Consider the following 15131-nt stretch of genomic DNA (forward strand, 5'->3'; position numbering starts at 1 on the left):
GCTCCATGGAAAAAGGCTGGGAACCACTGGCATAGTTTATAGTCAAAAAGTCAAATTATCACACCACTCACTGGCCACTTTATAAGGTACACATTGTTAGTACCAGGTTAGACCCCCCTTTGCCTTCAGAACTGCCTTAATTCTTCATGGCATAGTTTCAACAAGGTGTTAGAAATATTCCTTAGAGATTTTAGTCCATACCGACATGTGATCATCACCCAGTTGCTGCAGATTTGTTGGCTGCACATTCATGATGCGAATCTCCCGTTCCACCACATCCTAAAGGTGCTCTATTGGATTGAGATCTGGTGACTGTGGAGGTCACTGGAGGACAGTGAACTCAATGTCATGTTCAAGAGACCAGTTTGAGATGAACTGAGCTTTATGACTTTATGTGCATTATCCTGCTGGATGAAGAAGATGGGTACACTGTGGTCATAAAGGGATGGATATGATCTGCAACAATACTCGGGTAGGCTGTGGCGTTTGTATTAAGGAGCCCAGAGTGTGCCAAGAAAATATCCCCCATACCATTACACCACCACCAGCCTGAACCGTTTGATACGAAGCAGGATGGATCCATGCTTTCATGTTGTTTATGCCAAATTCTGACCCTAACATCTGAATGTCTCTGACAAAATCATCAAACCAGGCAATGCTTTCCAGTCTTCTATTGTCCAGTTTTGATGAGCCTGTGGAAATTGTAGGCTCCGGTTTTTAGCTTACAGGAGTGGCACCATATGTGGTCTTCTGCGGCTGTAGACCACCTGCTTCAAGGTTTGATGTTTTGTGCATTCAGAGATGCTATTCTGCATAGCTTGGTTGTAACGAGTGATTATTTAAGTTACTGTTGCCTTTCTATCATCTCAAAAAGATCTTTGCAAAACTGCCTTGAAACATCATAAAGTTTTTCATGAGGCCCATTTCAGCAATATGGGTTAGCTACCAAAAAAAAAACAGTCTGCAAGAGCAAAAATGACTGTAGGTAACTGCCATCACAGCAGAACTGCTACATTTTTGTTGAGTGTTCCATTAAAATAAACTCAAGATAAATCATACAGCAATCTCAAAACATGCCTTCATGAGTTTAATATGATTTGAAAAAAGATAAGCACACATCTTTGAGAGATAATAAGCCAAGGTCTTGCTGCTAAACATGGTCTGTTTGAATGGTTTCAACAAAAGATCAGTTCAGTGGGATATGTGTGTGTGCAGGTGTTTGGGAACTAGCTGCATATAATGCCTGAATGAAAGTCACAAGTTTTCACCACAAGGACATACTGATATCCTTGAATGCCTTCAATATTTTAGCTACTTTAAGTTCAAATCAACCTCCAATTGAGCAAAAATGTTCCTGAAAATTATTGGATTTATTTCAACAGACATGACTGCCTTTAGTCAGCCCATAGTTCTGACTTTCATTTTGTGCTTTAGATGAGGATCTTGATTCTCACTGGGGCTTAAAGTATGCATTTATTTACTATGCATAAGAGTGAAAACCTTTTCAGCCTTGATGAAGGTATGCTCTCTTTTCTGAGTTATTTCTAGATGCATGTTTGAGGATTCTGCTCATGCTTCATAAGAAACACAAAGGACTTTCTCTGCATGCAGTAATTAAATACAGCTCCTTAATGAAGACAATAGAAAAAATTATGATGACTCTAAATCCAACAGACCACTGCAAAGCTTTTAATCAAGGACCTGTCTACTGAAGTTTATAGTCTGTAAACATTTGTCATAACCAGGTGGCCATGAGAACAGCAAAGAATCCAAGCATCCATCAATATCTAACACTGTTAATCCCATTCAGGGTAGTTGGGGGCTGGAGCCAATCCCAGCTGCCTTTGGACAAGAGGCGGGATAAACCCTGGACAAACTGCCAGTCAACATCAGGGCTGACATACTGTATAGAGACAAACAACCAGGCATGCTCACACTCACGCCTATGGGCAATTTAGAGCCACTAATTGACCAAACAAGCATGTTTTTGGTTTGTGGGAGGAAGCTGGAGTATCCACAGAGAACCCACACATGCACAGGGATAACACGCAAACTCCATGCAGAAAGACCCTAAATGACCAGGATTTGAACCTGGAACCAGTGAGGCAACAGCACCAAAATCCTGCACCGCAGTGCAGCCCATAGCAAAGGATGTGAAATTTTTTATGAAATGTGACTGACAAAGGGTTAAGAGACGGTTCTATGTGGGTTATCTTGGACCCCCATAGGCCCTGCATTCTCTTACTAGTACCCATACTTCTGTAAAAGCACTGAGCAGTTAAGTTTTTTGGTACCAGGTAAGACATTGTAAATGCATTTTTAAAACAGAAGCCTGTTCATCTGTTCCAAATAGGCCTTTTCATCATGGAAATGTTGACAATAAAGATTTGTCTCGGAGTAGCCAGCACACAATCAGCCACTTGCATACATATCAGATTGTAAAAAGCACCTGAGCAGGAGGTGATCACAGGTGGTAGTACAGGGGCATAACCATTAAATTATTTTCCAATATATGCAAAAGCAGGCGGAAAGGGAAGCTAAAAAAAATGTACACACATTTAATAACGGACACAGAAATGTATAAATCCAAAGAGAGTAGAAACAGAACTTGCAAAAGCACATTAATAAAGGCACCAAACTTCATAAGACCGGACAATTACAAAAAAGGGCTCAAGTCAATGTCTTCATTTAAATCTGGACAAACTGTGGCCTCCATGTGGTAGCCTTTATTCTAAAAGTCTCTGTATTAACAGTGTCAATCATTTGCCACCCTGAATGTTCTTTATAGTACTTTCCAAGCCTTCAACCATTAAACTGTCTGGATCGGTTATGTACATTTTAGAAATGCCTTCAGACCGCTGCTGATGCCTGTGCCAACACTGACACCTGAAATCACTGCTGTTTTGTAGTAACCTCTTTTTGTGTCACTAGCATGTCTCTGACACTTCACTTATCTATGAGTAGCTTAAAGCTGGGAGACAGAGAAGCACCCTGTCTCCTTTATCCGCTCCTATATAGGATCTCAAGAGAGGCCTGACATCTAAACCAGAAGCAACAGGAGGCTGAGAGGATGGAGGTACAGGGAAAGGAGGCAATGAGGTGCATCCTAGTTATTCAAAGATGAAACATCTGATGTACTGAAAATGTAAGTGTACTTTAAAAAAGTAGAACCAGCTCACTTTAAGGATAAAGATTAAGCATCCTGTCTGAGATTCTGTTTCCTGACCTTAAAACTGCAGAGATCAGAGGTCACAGTCAGCTGAGATTCTTTGTTTTAGCTCAAGGCCAGGCTAAGCAGATGTTTGCCTCCATAGAGCTTGAACCTTTGATGATTTAATGGAAAGCAGCTCTCTCTCCACGGCAGGCAGACTAAACTGCAAAGTTTAGGTTTAATTGCTATAGTCAGCTCAAGCCTTTGTAAACAAAAGTCCCAGCTGTCCTGCCCTCCACTCTGAGGTCCGCTGGCCTCATTCTGCAGTCCTAGATGCGCTCTGAAACTAATATGCCCAGAAAAACAACACCCAGAGGACGTGGCTGTGCCATAATTTCTAACTTTTTGCTTTGCACTGACCTGGTTCATGTGGTAATCCCAACGCTTTGCAGTTACCCAGTAGAAACGCGATGAAGACGTGAATGAAGGAGACTCCTTGTCCGGAGGCGTGCAGCCCGCAGTCCAAACAGGTCATCTTTGTCTGGACGGTGGCCTATATTTGTAAAGCATTTAATGGCTTTCTAACACAGAGGCGACTGTCAATTCAAATCATTTCCATCTTGGCTGGAGGAACTTGTCGCCTTTGTTGCGGCCATGCACTCAAACTGTGACAACTCCAGCAAACTTCTCCAATTCAGGCCTGATCATGGTGCGTCTCCACGGAGCGTTTTCGTTGCATTTTTCACTCTTTTTGACTTCGTTGAGTGTCGGTGTTAGCGTCTGAGCTGGTTCTGTCCTCCATCAGTCTCCCACCAACAGCCAGTGACAGCTTCAGCATTTCTTCTTCAAACTTTTGCAGAGCCACCCCCACAGATGGGTGGACTTAAGACAATGGGCTATCTTTCAGCTGGGCTGCGAGCTTAAAGGGGAATGCTACTCCAAGAAACTAGATACTGAACTTCTGTCCAACTGGCAGCTGCACACAAAAGTGAGGTCCCGCGAGTTTTTCACTGGGTCAGATGAGGACCTGAGGAGATATGGGTGCATTCACGTGGGTCAGAGATACGAGTTCACATCAGGAGCGAAAATCTGGGCATGTTTAACTTCGACTGTGCGTAAAAGACAAACAGACATGTTTCCTACGGGGAAAATGTCACAAAACGTGGAAAATGTGTAAAAGGTTAAGTTCAGCAAGTTTCCTGGCATGTAAAATAATCACTATTAATATGTGTACCCTCTTGCTGTCTTAAAAATTCGTTAAGCTACACAAATGTCTAGCGCATTACGCTCCCCTAGTATCACCTAAGGTGTATGGTTAATTGTCTTGCTACAATCACGGTTAAAATCAAATTGGATTAAGTCTACAATGATAAAGTCCACATGTTCATTACACTCTTCAGTTAATATCAGTCTATTAGTCCGAGCTTAGTGCCCCCTCTAGTGGAAGTTTAGAGGAACATAAGACCTCTGATAAAAGTAGCGTTCTTGGAGGCGAAAAATTTTGTTAGAAAATGGCAATAACATTTTTGGAGAAGTGGTATTTTTATACACACATTAACTTGATGATGGCACAAGGATATTGTTTCGTTTTAATGTATCTTAATTCACTTCAAAGTTCATTTACGGTGCAGGGGAATCTTTACATTTTGTAGATTAAATCTGCTTTCCAAGATCATCAACAAAATCCTAATTTTTTTCCTATAAACATTCACAGCTGTTATTTTATATAACGCGAAACGTCTGGCATGTAGTTTAATTCCTCTGAAAACGCCCTTTCTTCTCGTTCTGAAAGATCTCCTCCCGGAGAATTTTACGCACGCCTCAGCTGCATCCAGGCGCAAAGCCCTCTGAGGTAACATTACGGGGAAGCTAAATATAAAACCGAGTCCTTGGAGATTTAACTATGAACCAGTCCCCCTATGTGTTTCTGTTGAATTTACTGTGCTTCAGTCACGTTTCTATGATTCTCTGCTTCTCTGTCACTGCTCCATCGACCAATCGTGGCTCGGCAGAGAAGCGTCACACCTGTATAAAAGCAGACTCCTGCACCCAGAGAGTGGATAAAGAACAGACACTTGCGCACATACATGAAGCATCCCTGTTGTGTTTTACTCTAGCCTGCTGTGCGCGCAATAGAGCGCCAGCAGTGCGTAAAGGCTCCTTGCTATAAAAATGGATGAGACACTGAACTACAGCGGAGCGGTGAACAGAAGTCCACCTGGCTATGACAAATTCAGGTTTGAAGACATCGATGTGAGCGCAGACGGCGCTTTCATTTTGAGGGTACTCATCTCAGTGGTTTATTCTGTGGTGTGCGCCGTGGGTTTGGTAGGAAATCTGCTTGTGTTTTACCTTATGAGGCTACGACAAGGTCGAAAAAAGTCCAGCCTCAACTTTTTTATTATTAACTTGGCAGTCACGGACTTCCAGTTCGTGCTCATGCTGCCATTCTGGGCTGTGGACACGGCTCTGGACTTCAGCTGGCCGTTTGGAAACGCCATGTGCAAAATCATCCTTTCCGTCACGGTGATGAACATGTACGCGAGCGTGTTTTTCCTCACAGCCATGAGTGTGACGCGGTACTGGTCGGTTTCCTCGGCGCTGAAGAAGAAAGCACACGGGAGGACACGCTGTGAGAAGTGGGTGTGCGTGGTGCTGTGGGTGGCAGCGACAGTAGCCACAGCTCCAACGACCATCTTCTCCACTGTGACTGTGGTGGCCGGGGAGAAACTCTGTCTGCTCAAGTTTCCTGAAGGACACGACTGGCTCGCGCTCTATCACATCCAGAAAATCCTGGTAGCCTTCATCATCCCCATGCTCATCGTCTCTGTGAACTACCTTATGCTCCTGCGCTTCGTCAGGCGGAGGAGCATGGACAGCAGCAACCCGAGACGCAGGAGCAGAATCACCAAGTCTGTCGCTATAGTGGTTTTGTCTTTCTTCTTCTGTTGGATGCCTAATCACGCCATCACATTCTGGGGGGTTCTCGTCAAATTTAACGCAGTAAACTGGGACAAATCATACTACATGGTACACACTTATGTGTTTCCAGTCACGGTATGCCTTGCGCACACGAACAGCTGCTTGAACCCAGTGCTTTATTGCCTGATAAGACCGGAGATCAGGAAGATGCTCAGCCGTTTGGTTTTCAGAGTCTCCACTCCTCCCCACAATAAACGCTGCGCCATGCGCTCTTTTACGCACGGAGACACTCAGGCAGTCTCCCCTCTCCACATTATACAGAACGAGTGCAAGCTGTCCGATTTGGACCATAAAAAGTCACCGAGCTCCAACATGATCCCATTCACCAGCTAACTCCAGTGTGGTGAGAAACACATCGAAGCTGCTACTTTCTGTTACTCTGGATAACCATCTGTTGCTGTCGTTGCTCGTGCGTAATTATCGTGCTGGTGTAAACACTTTCAGGACTCAGTGCGCATGAACATCCTGTTGTGTACTTGAAATCATGACAGAGACATTGTAAGATGACAAATGTGGAAACTGTGATAACTGGCACAAGATTAGCACTTATTCAAATATATTTAAAAAAGGTCAAGTGGATATTTTTTTTGGTCATTTTCCTTCTTTGAAATGCACCAATGTTCGACATCAATTTGAGGGAAAGCCTATTTAGATGGGTTATTCGTTTTAAAGGGGCCTTGTGACTCCTTTTCAACGAACACATGCAGGAAACCGTGAAGGTCAAATGTTAAAATATCAAACTGTTCAAAAAATAAAACACCAGGAATGTTTCAATTAAAAGCAAAAGTATTTCATGAATGGCAAAAACCTGAGAACATTCTGGGGCTGTAGATTACATTTTTATTGATGATTAATGTCAGAACTTTAGTTGAGGCCAATAAAAAATGATTTCTTTACAGTAAACTTAAAACTAGTTTTGTTCATTTTGGATGTGTTGCCAGTCTTAGCAAAGGGTAACTGGCTATCTACTACTTGGATAAAGACCTGCTTTTATTTTGAAAGAAAATAAGAATCTTTGGGTAGATCAAAGAATATGGCATTAACTTTACCACAGAAAAAGGATCTCACTATGGATTGAAATTCAAACTTTCTCTCTATAGCACTTTTGATGCACATTAATGTAGCAAAGAGCACTTTGAATACATTAAAATAGGAAGGGGAAAATAACAGAACAGTAAAAAAAATAAAACGTTTGATAACACAAGCCACAGGTGACTTCTGACTTGTCCAATGAGCTGTCTTTGAGTTTGAGAAATCAGACATTATGGAGCATTAATGTGAATTTAATTTTACATCACTATGGCTGCAGGGAGATGTTATGATGAAAACAATTAATTAATTATGGACTTCAACCTCATTGCTATTAATGCATTAATGCTGACAGCCCCGTAAGACCATAAAAGTGTCTCACTAAATATTGAATAAAAAAAATTGTTTTCCCTCCAGTGAAAAATGTGATTTTCTTTACATGGGGTAAAAAAAATTTCCACAGATGCTATATTTTCCAGAGAAGGTGAATATTTCACAAGAGGTAAAAGGAGCAACTTTCTTTTGATATTTCATGATTTTTTTTTTAATTGTATTTGCATTTCATGTTTTTTTTTTTATGAAATGTTTTTGGCTTCTGGTGAAAGTTTTCACTAACATGAAATATTTTAACAAGGACAATATGTGTTATATATTTTTCCACTTGGAAAGGAGCTGCAAAGAAAAAGCTGATGATGAAGAGGACCAAAGAATCCCATGACAAAAGAGTTCCTTGTAAAATTGGAGATTTTTTATACATAGGAACTTGTAATAATTATATATATTTGATCAGAATCGCTTGGTTGTTATGTGGTCTGTTTATGTTATTGTAAAGTCTCTTTGTAAATCTGTAATTTAAAATAAACATTTTTTTAAAATCAATTCTAACATTTTATTTAAACAACTAATCTTACATAAATAACTTACACAGGTCAGCTGTCATTCCAAGCCAACACAAATACTCCTAGAAAAGGATGTGTAAGAACAGTCATCTCCAAACCATCTAAGATGGTTTCAAACATCACTAAGGACTAAAATGAAGTAATTTTTTTGCCTCTCTCACCTTTGATTTTCACACTGGTGGGCTCTCTCTATGTAATATCTTATGTGGACTGGTTGCCACTATGTCAGATGGAGCATTTACAACTGAACATGTGCTTCTTTGATCTACAATTATGGCTCCAGCTCTTTGTTGAGGTTGACACTCGAACAGTGCACAGAGTAGGAGAATGTGACACACCTACAGCTGTAAGACCCAGGCGCTTTCAGGCAGCGTGTGGGTTGGAATGGATTGGACTGCACTGGATTGGATTGGATTGTACAGCTCAAAGCTCCCTTTCTAAAAAGGCAGCCTGTATAAGTAATTATGAATGAATGTCTGCTTAAGCACACCATGCGCTGCTGTCTCAGGTAATTGGAGGCTGCAGAGGATCCAGCTGCCACCTGACACTTGGTGAGTTCTCTTCAGATGACTGGGCTGACAAAACACAGAAGCACTGGAGCTCCAGGGTCAGCTGGCTGCAGGTTTGTGGGTTAATGAATGCACCTACTGTCTCCTGTTTATTCTCAGAGGATGTTTCTTGTTGTTTGGACTGTCCCTGATGCTGCAGGACTGGTAATGACGAAAGCATGTCCCAAGAGAATCCCTTTCAGTGATGGAACAAGCGTGAAATCATCAGAGTTGATTATCAGTACCAGATATTTCCGGACCTGTCAGTTTTATTCCTAAAGGATGGTAATTACTAAAACAGGAATAACCCTGGTGATGGGGACAGAGAAGGTTATTATTTTCAGGATGGAAAGATGAAAGTATAAAATACTACTTCTACGACTACTAGGGCTGGGTATTGTTAAGAACCTCACGATTCAATTAGATTTCGATTCTTTAGGTTGCGATTCGATTCGATATTGCTTTAAATGCTTCAATGTCGATTCAGTAAGAAGTAAAAATATACAAATAGCCTGTTGACAATTTTTTTAATAATTATTTTCATGTCCATGTGAACATATTTGGTAAGTCACCTCACATTTTTGAGCAATAAAACATCTGAAAATAAAACTTTGCACAATAATAACTTGTTTGTGCATATGGAGTACAAAAGTAAAAAACATGACAGTTCTGTATAAACACTGAAAAAGTAAAGTGCACGTAAACTTAAATTATATTTCTGTCCTCTTGGAAATTGTGATAAACCTCACATAACATGGTTATGGTTGGTTGTTGTTTGGTTGAGTGCAGCCTCTGTCCATACAACACGAATCACATGCACAGCGACCCCCACTGGCCAGGAGGTGAATCAATTCAGAGGATTTGCTGAATCGATATGGGGGGGGGGGGGGGGGGGGGATATTGCAATGCATTGATTAATCAATATTTTTACCCACCCCTAACGACAACTGCTATGTTTCATTAGCTTTGAATTAGCTGTTTATAGAAAAAATAATTACCTCAGGCAGAAATCATTCAATATAGCACAGCAGCTCATAGGCCGAATGAAAGTCTTTATTTCTTAACATTTTGAAAGCAGGAATATGGAATTAATAATTTACCAATGTAATAAAAGAGTTTGATTTCTATGAATAAATGTTATCACACTTTTAAAAACATTTACATCAGGCGAGTTACCAGCCAAATGGAAGCATTTTTTTTTTCAAACTTGCAGCTGTGCTGGTTATCATGTCACATGTTTCTTCACATAATCATTAATGAGAAGAGAACCATAAAATGGTGTCTTTATGAATGATCAGGGCTTCCATTTTGTTTAGATTTGAGAATTTGTTGGAAACATTTAGAGATATCATCTGTCACTTTCTAGAATGGGGACACATTTATTTATGCATTTATTTATACATGGAAAAAACAGGATGCACTATTTTGGGTTTTTCCTGATATCTTATAAGCTGATATTTGCAAATTAATTTTAGCCTACAGTATAGCTATACGGATATTGACATAGAAATGTAGTTCATACCTATAACTTCAGTCGTTAAAACACACAATTTAAAGTTAAAAGGAAAAAACAAGATAAAAAATTGAAGTCCTGAAAACACACTATAAAGCAATGAATAAGGAAAAGACTTCAGCTGAAGTGGGTGTGTTGTCTAGCCTAAAACTCCACCAACTTATTTTTTCATGAAACCAATAATTACAGCAGAAATAGGCAAAGTTCTATATTAACAACATAAATTTTTGACCTTCGGCAGTGAGGGAAGGTTCCTCCAAACCCTCCAAGCCTCTTGAACATTAATAACTACATTTACATGAACTTTAGTTGCCAGGTTATCAGCCTTATCATGGTCTTGATCATGTTAAGGACATGGAGTTTATATAAACACAGAGAAACCTGATTATTCATATCCCAGTATACATGATAAAAATTAATATCTAACTAGTTTGTTTCTCAGTTTTTCTCTTGTTGATGCCATTATTGTTTTGCTCATGTTCATTTTTGGCTCAGGCTATAAAATTTGGCAGAAATGTTAATATCTGTGTTCAATACCATTATTCACTTTTAAGCTCATATCTGCCGACATCATGCCAATAATATCATGCACCCCTAAGAAAATTTTAAAAAGACTTAAATTCTTGACCTTTGACAGTGAAGGGAAGTTCCTTCCAACTTCTGAACCCCCTGGCTATGCGCTTGAACATTAATAACTGCGTTTACATGGACTTTAGTTGCCTTATCATGGTCTTGATCATATTCAGGACATGGAGTTTATATGAACAGAGAGAAACTTAATCATTCATTTCCCAGTACACATGATACAAACTCAAATCCCAGATTCTGAATACTGTAACTTATTCATGCAGGTGCATGTGATGTTTACAGTTTACAACACAAAACATGGGATCACTGTGGATTATGGTAGACTTAGCACTATTTAATACTAACAACCTATTCCATTACTGAAAGATAAAACTCAACTTCTTTGTATCTTACTTTGTTTCTCAGTTTTCCTCTTGTTGCCTGTGCCATATCTGTTTTGCTCAAGTTCATTTTTGGCTGAGGCCGCGCCTGCGCAGGTAGTCAACAGCTGTCAGAAAAGGTTTGTTGATATATACGCCCTATATGGCATATATATCAACATTATCCCATTTTCTTTTGGTATTCTACAGGCAAGAAATGTTGTTTCTCATATTCAGGATAAGGGCTTACTCGGTTTCTGAAATCAGGATTAAACACAAAACCTACAAAACCAGGATACTCAATCCATGAAAGTACACAATGATGAATACCTGACTGGTTGGGAAGGGTATGCTCACTTGAAAACGGGAAATGTTTTTCAAAAAAGCTCAACTGAACACAAATCATACAAAGTGACTTGCATAGTGCTTGTGCAAGCTACTCTTACACTGTGAGATGAACCAGGCATAATGTTTCACCAGTACGCCCTTAACTCTAATAAGAATAGTAGCATAGCCTTTCACAGCTACTATTATAGTAACAAGGACAGCTTAATTAAGACTAGCCAAAATACAAATGTAAAAATGTATATGTAAAGGTAAATAAAATGTAAGCTAGAATTATATGTGTACCTGATAACAACAGAAGCATATACGGTCTCTGACAGCCACGCTTGCCGTAATAAGTCCCCAAAAATGCTAAAACAGAGAAACAAAAAATTTAGCTGACCGTTGGTTAGCAAACTACGATTTTAGTTAGCATAAGCATAACAACGTCATGAGTCTAAAACACTCCACAACAAATTAATATTGTTATAGAAATGCTTACTCTTAACTTTGGAGATTCTCACAAATATATCTCATAAAAAATATCACTTTAACCGAGAATAACGAATTTATTCTCGTGTTTATTTAGCGGAACTTATTTTATTGAACTCACCACAGGTGTAGCATTTAGCCTGGACGTGACATACGGGTTGTCCACCTCAAGTCTGCAGGGGCGCTCTTATTGCAGAGTAGGCTAGCTAATAAAACATATTTTTAACCGTTACACGATTAAAATGTTAAAATAAAAGCACATACTGACGAATGGAATCATAAACACTGCTTCACACGGATTTTTTAAAAGGACATTTATGGCTTGTAGTTGGTTACCTATGCAATTAACCTTCCTATTCACCATTATATCGTTATAATTCATTGTTTTGAGAATAAATCCATGTATTAGAACAAAGATTACACATTCATGTTGCAGTAACAGTATTATTTTGGCTCATCAAAATTTAGATTAAATTACAATATGCCAATATAATATAATTTAATCTAAATTTTGATTAATTGCTCAACACAGATGGTGCCATATTTCTTTGTATTGTGTGTTTCACAGTACCAGTTTAGTACATTGTTCAGGCAGAGATGTTATAGTCTACACAGTGGTTTAACCATTTAAATGTGCTTAATGAAAATTGTTAAAGTTTGGATCATAAATAGAGCAAGATTGATCAAAACAAATATTTTTTTTTTAAAAAGCACATCATTACAGAAGAACAATTACACATTTTCCAATTTGGTGAGGAATTTCCTATTTATCTTGGGAAAACCAGCTTTGTTATGCAGGAAAATGGGATTTATACACTGGAATCCTGATAGAAAGACTAAAGTTTACTTGCTATTGCAAGGAAACCTAAAAAATGTTGAGACGTTCTGTATGTCTGCTTATGGCCTTTATGCATCATAAAGGTTTTGAAGCATCTATTTTTTTTTTTTTTTCCTGGCACCCATTTTCAACCCACTGGAAACAGCTTTGCAACCCACTTTTGATTTCAAATCCCACCAGTTGAGAGCCATGCTCTACACATCATGCAAACATTGGTATGTGTTTTTTCTTATTAAAAATGAGAATTATATCAAATCATTATTCCCTTTAATAAAACAATTAATATTGAATTTTAAATAAGTCAAAATTAGGGATGCAAGCTATTGAATTTTTGTGGATATCTGATATGCCAGTATTTACAAATTCATTTAATGATACTGATATATAGCTAGATATGTTTTTCAGAAGTAAAATTCAGTCCTTTGAACTCACTTTAAGGAGGAAAAAAGAAACTAACTTTATTCTTCAAATACACTTTGAGATTTAATAAAGAAGAAGACCTCAACTGACATAGGTCTGTTGGTCCAGCCTAAAACTCCACTAGAATGATGATTGTTTGTAGATAAATACTCAAGATAGGCATATTGAATTGCAATGGCAATATTGGGGGGGCACACTTACATTATTTTTCCAAGTCATTCAGCCCTTGTTGTAACACTCTAGTTAATACCTGAGTTGGTTCTCTTTTGACAATTCTCATCAGCAATGCATCGCATAAAGTCACTCAAATAACATCTCTCTCCTTATGAAACAATAAACTCTACATCCTGTATTCATAGCAGCTGCATGTGTGAGGCTTGATGTTGTTTAGACAAGGCAGTGTATTTCAGCCATCATGCTAAATTGCAGGAGGACAGGATGATATCAACAAGAAGACAGCAGGAAAAATGCTGAAATGATAGCAAACATGAGACGTTGCGCCTTAATTGGTGTGTTACAGGAGAGAATGGGTGTTTCTCTCTTGTGGGTAGATGGCAACAACATATGAATTTCATGATTGTTATCACTGACCATGCTGTGAAATGTTGCAGCAGCTCATTCTGTTACTGTGTGAGGGTAAAACTAAATTGTAGGGCAGGCTCTTTAATGTGGATTGTGTCAGTTCATATAGGAGGAGAATAGTCTAATTGACACCATCATCATCACCATCTTCATTAAGAGAGGATATGTTTTATTTTCTGAGTATAAGGAGATGAAAACCTGTATGAACATATTTCATGTGTCACATACACAAGTGTATGATCCTCATCAAAATAAACTAAGAAGATCAACTGAACTGTGGCAAATGCTCCTTTCTAATGACTGCATTGTTGTGATTATTCAAGTAGTCACATGGACAGTCCTCACCAATCAATGCACATGATGGTTTTTAACCCTTAAATGCTTTCTAAGTGTATGATTGATTCAATTCAACAATCTTCATTCCTCTTAGATCCTGATTATCTGTATTTTCAAGCTTTAAAGACATTCAGTGTCTTTGTTTATACAGTGCTGTGAAGAAGTATTTGCCCCCTTTCTGATTCCTGATTTTTTTCAAGAGTACCTTGATGCAGGCAAGATGGCCGACATACAACTAACCCATATCGGAAGTCTCAACCGGACGTCTATACATCTAAGGTTTGGCTTAGGCATTAAAACCCGAGTGGTTAGGTTCAGGGTAAGGCAGTGGGGAAGGTGATATATTTGAGATCCAGCACCAAGGGTTAGGCTTAGGCACGACAAAGACTGACAAACACTGGCAGCTGAGTCCAACACGAAGAAGAAGCTTCCACTTGGGACTTCGGGCATGGATTGGATGTATAGCGATGCCCATGTCGGCCATCTTGACTGCAGTTGAGTCCCTCTCAATTTTTTTGGGGATATTTATCACAATTAAATGTTTCAGATCAACAAACAAATTTTCATATCTCACAAAAACAGGAATCAGAAAGGGGGCAAATACTTTTTCATGGCACTGAATCTATCGGTCCATGTTTATTGCAGCCTGTCAGTTTCCATAGTACAAAAACAATTTATGAGTAAACCTAGCACAGTAGTTAATATCTCATTGTCAGAATTTGTTACTCTGCATGTTGTTCAGCATACTTATATGACTCATCAGACATCTTTGGATTCATTTTCTGTAACTTGTATGATTTGATTTATTTCTCATTTTTCGCTCAGGTAACCTGTCTGCTGCTACTGAATATGAGCCTGCAGTAGCAGCAACGTAATCATTCCCCCCCTCTGGGATCAATAAGTGTTCACCATAGCTCTGTGGACACAGACAGATTTACATCAACTGACTGAATCAAACTTGCTTCCCTCCACAAGAATAGAACCACAAGAATAATGCAACACACAAGAGCAATGCTCATTTATACTTTTGTTTATACCCCCAGAGAAAACAACAATACACAAACAGCTGT

The 15131-nt window shown here is 39.0% G+C and overlaps 2 protein-coding genes across 2 annotated transcripts in view; one reads left to right on the top strand and one right to left on the bottom strand.

The window, feature by feature from the left end:
- LOC121508925 (A disintegrin and metalloproteinase with thrombospondin motifs 7) overlaps nucleotides 1–3955 on the bottom strand; it is a 135224-nt gene extending 131269 nt beyond the window's left edge. The window contains exon 1 of the mRNA XM_041786076.1: nucleotides 3572–3955. Coding sequence (XP_041642010.1) covers nucleotides 3572–3686 — 115 coding nt within the window. The 5' untranslated portion in view covers nucleotides 3687–3955. The remainder of the gene's footprint in view (nucleotides 1–3571) is intronic.
- A 1368-nt stretch (nucleotides 3956–5323) lies between these two features.
- On the top strand, nucleotides 5324–6466 carry rxfp3.3a2 (relaxin family peptide receptor 3.3a2). The gene has a single exon (XM_041781045.1). The coding sequence runs from the start codon at nucleotides 5324–5326 to the stop codon at nucleotides 6464–6466; it is 1143 nt and encodes a 380-aa protein (XP_041636979.1).
- The last annotated feature ends 8665 nt before the right edge of the window (nucleotides 6467–15131 follow it).

The sequence above is a fragment of the Cheilinus undulatus genome, linkage group 1 (genome assembly GCF_018320785.1).
Source record: "Cheilinus undulatus linkage group 1, ASM1832078v1, whole genome shotgun sequence".
NCBI lineage: Eukaryota > Metazoa > Chordata > Actinopteri > Labriformes > Labridae > Cheilinus > Cheilinus undulatus.

What these genes read in the sequence shown, in the direction of transcription:
- rxfp3.3a2 (XM_041781045.1), top strand. Translation starts at nt 5,324, where the DNA reads ATGGATGAGACACTGAACTACAGCGGAGCGGTGAACAGAAGTCCACCT.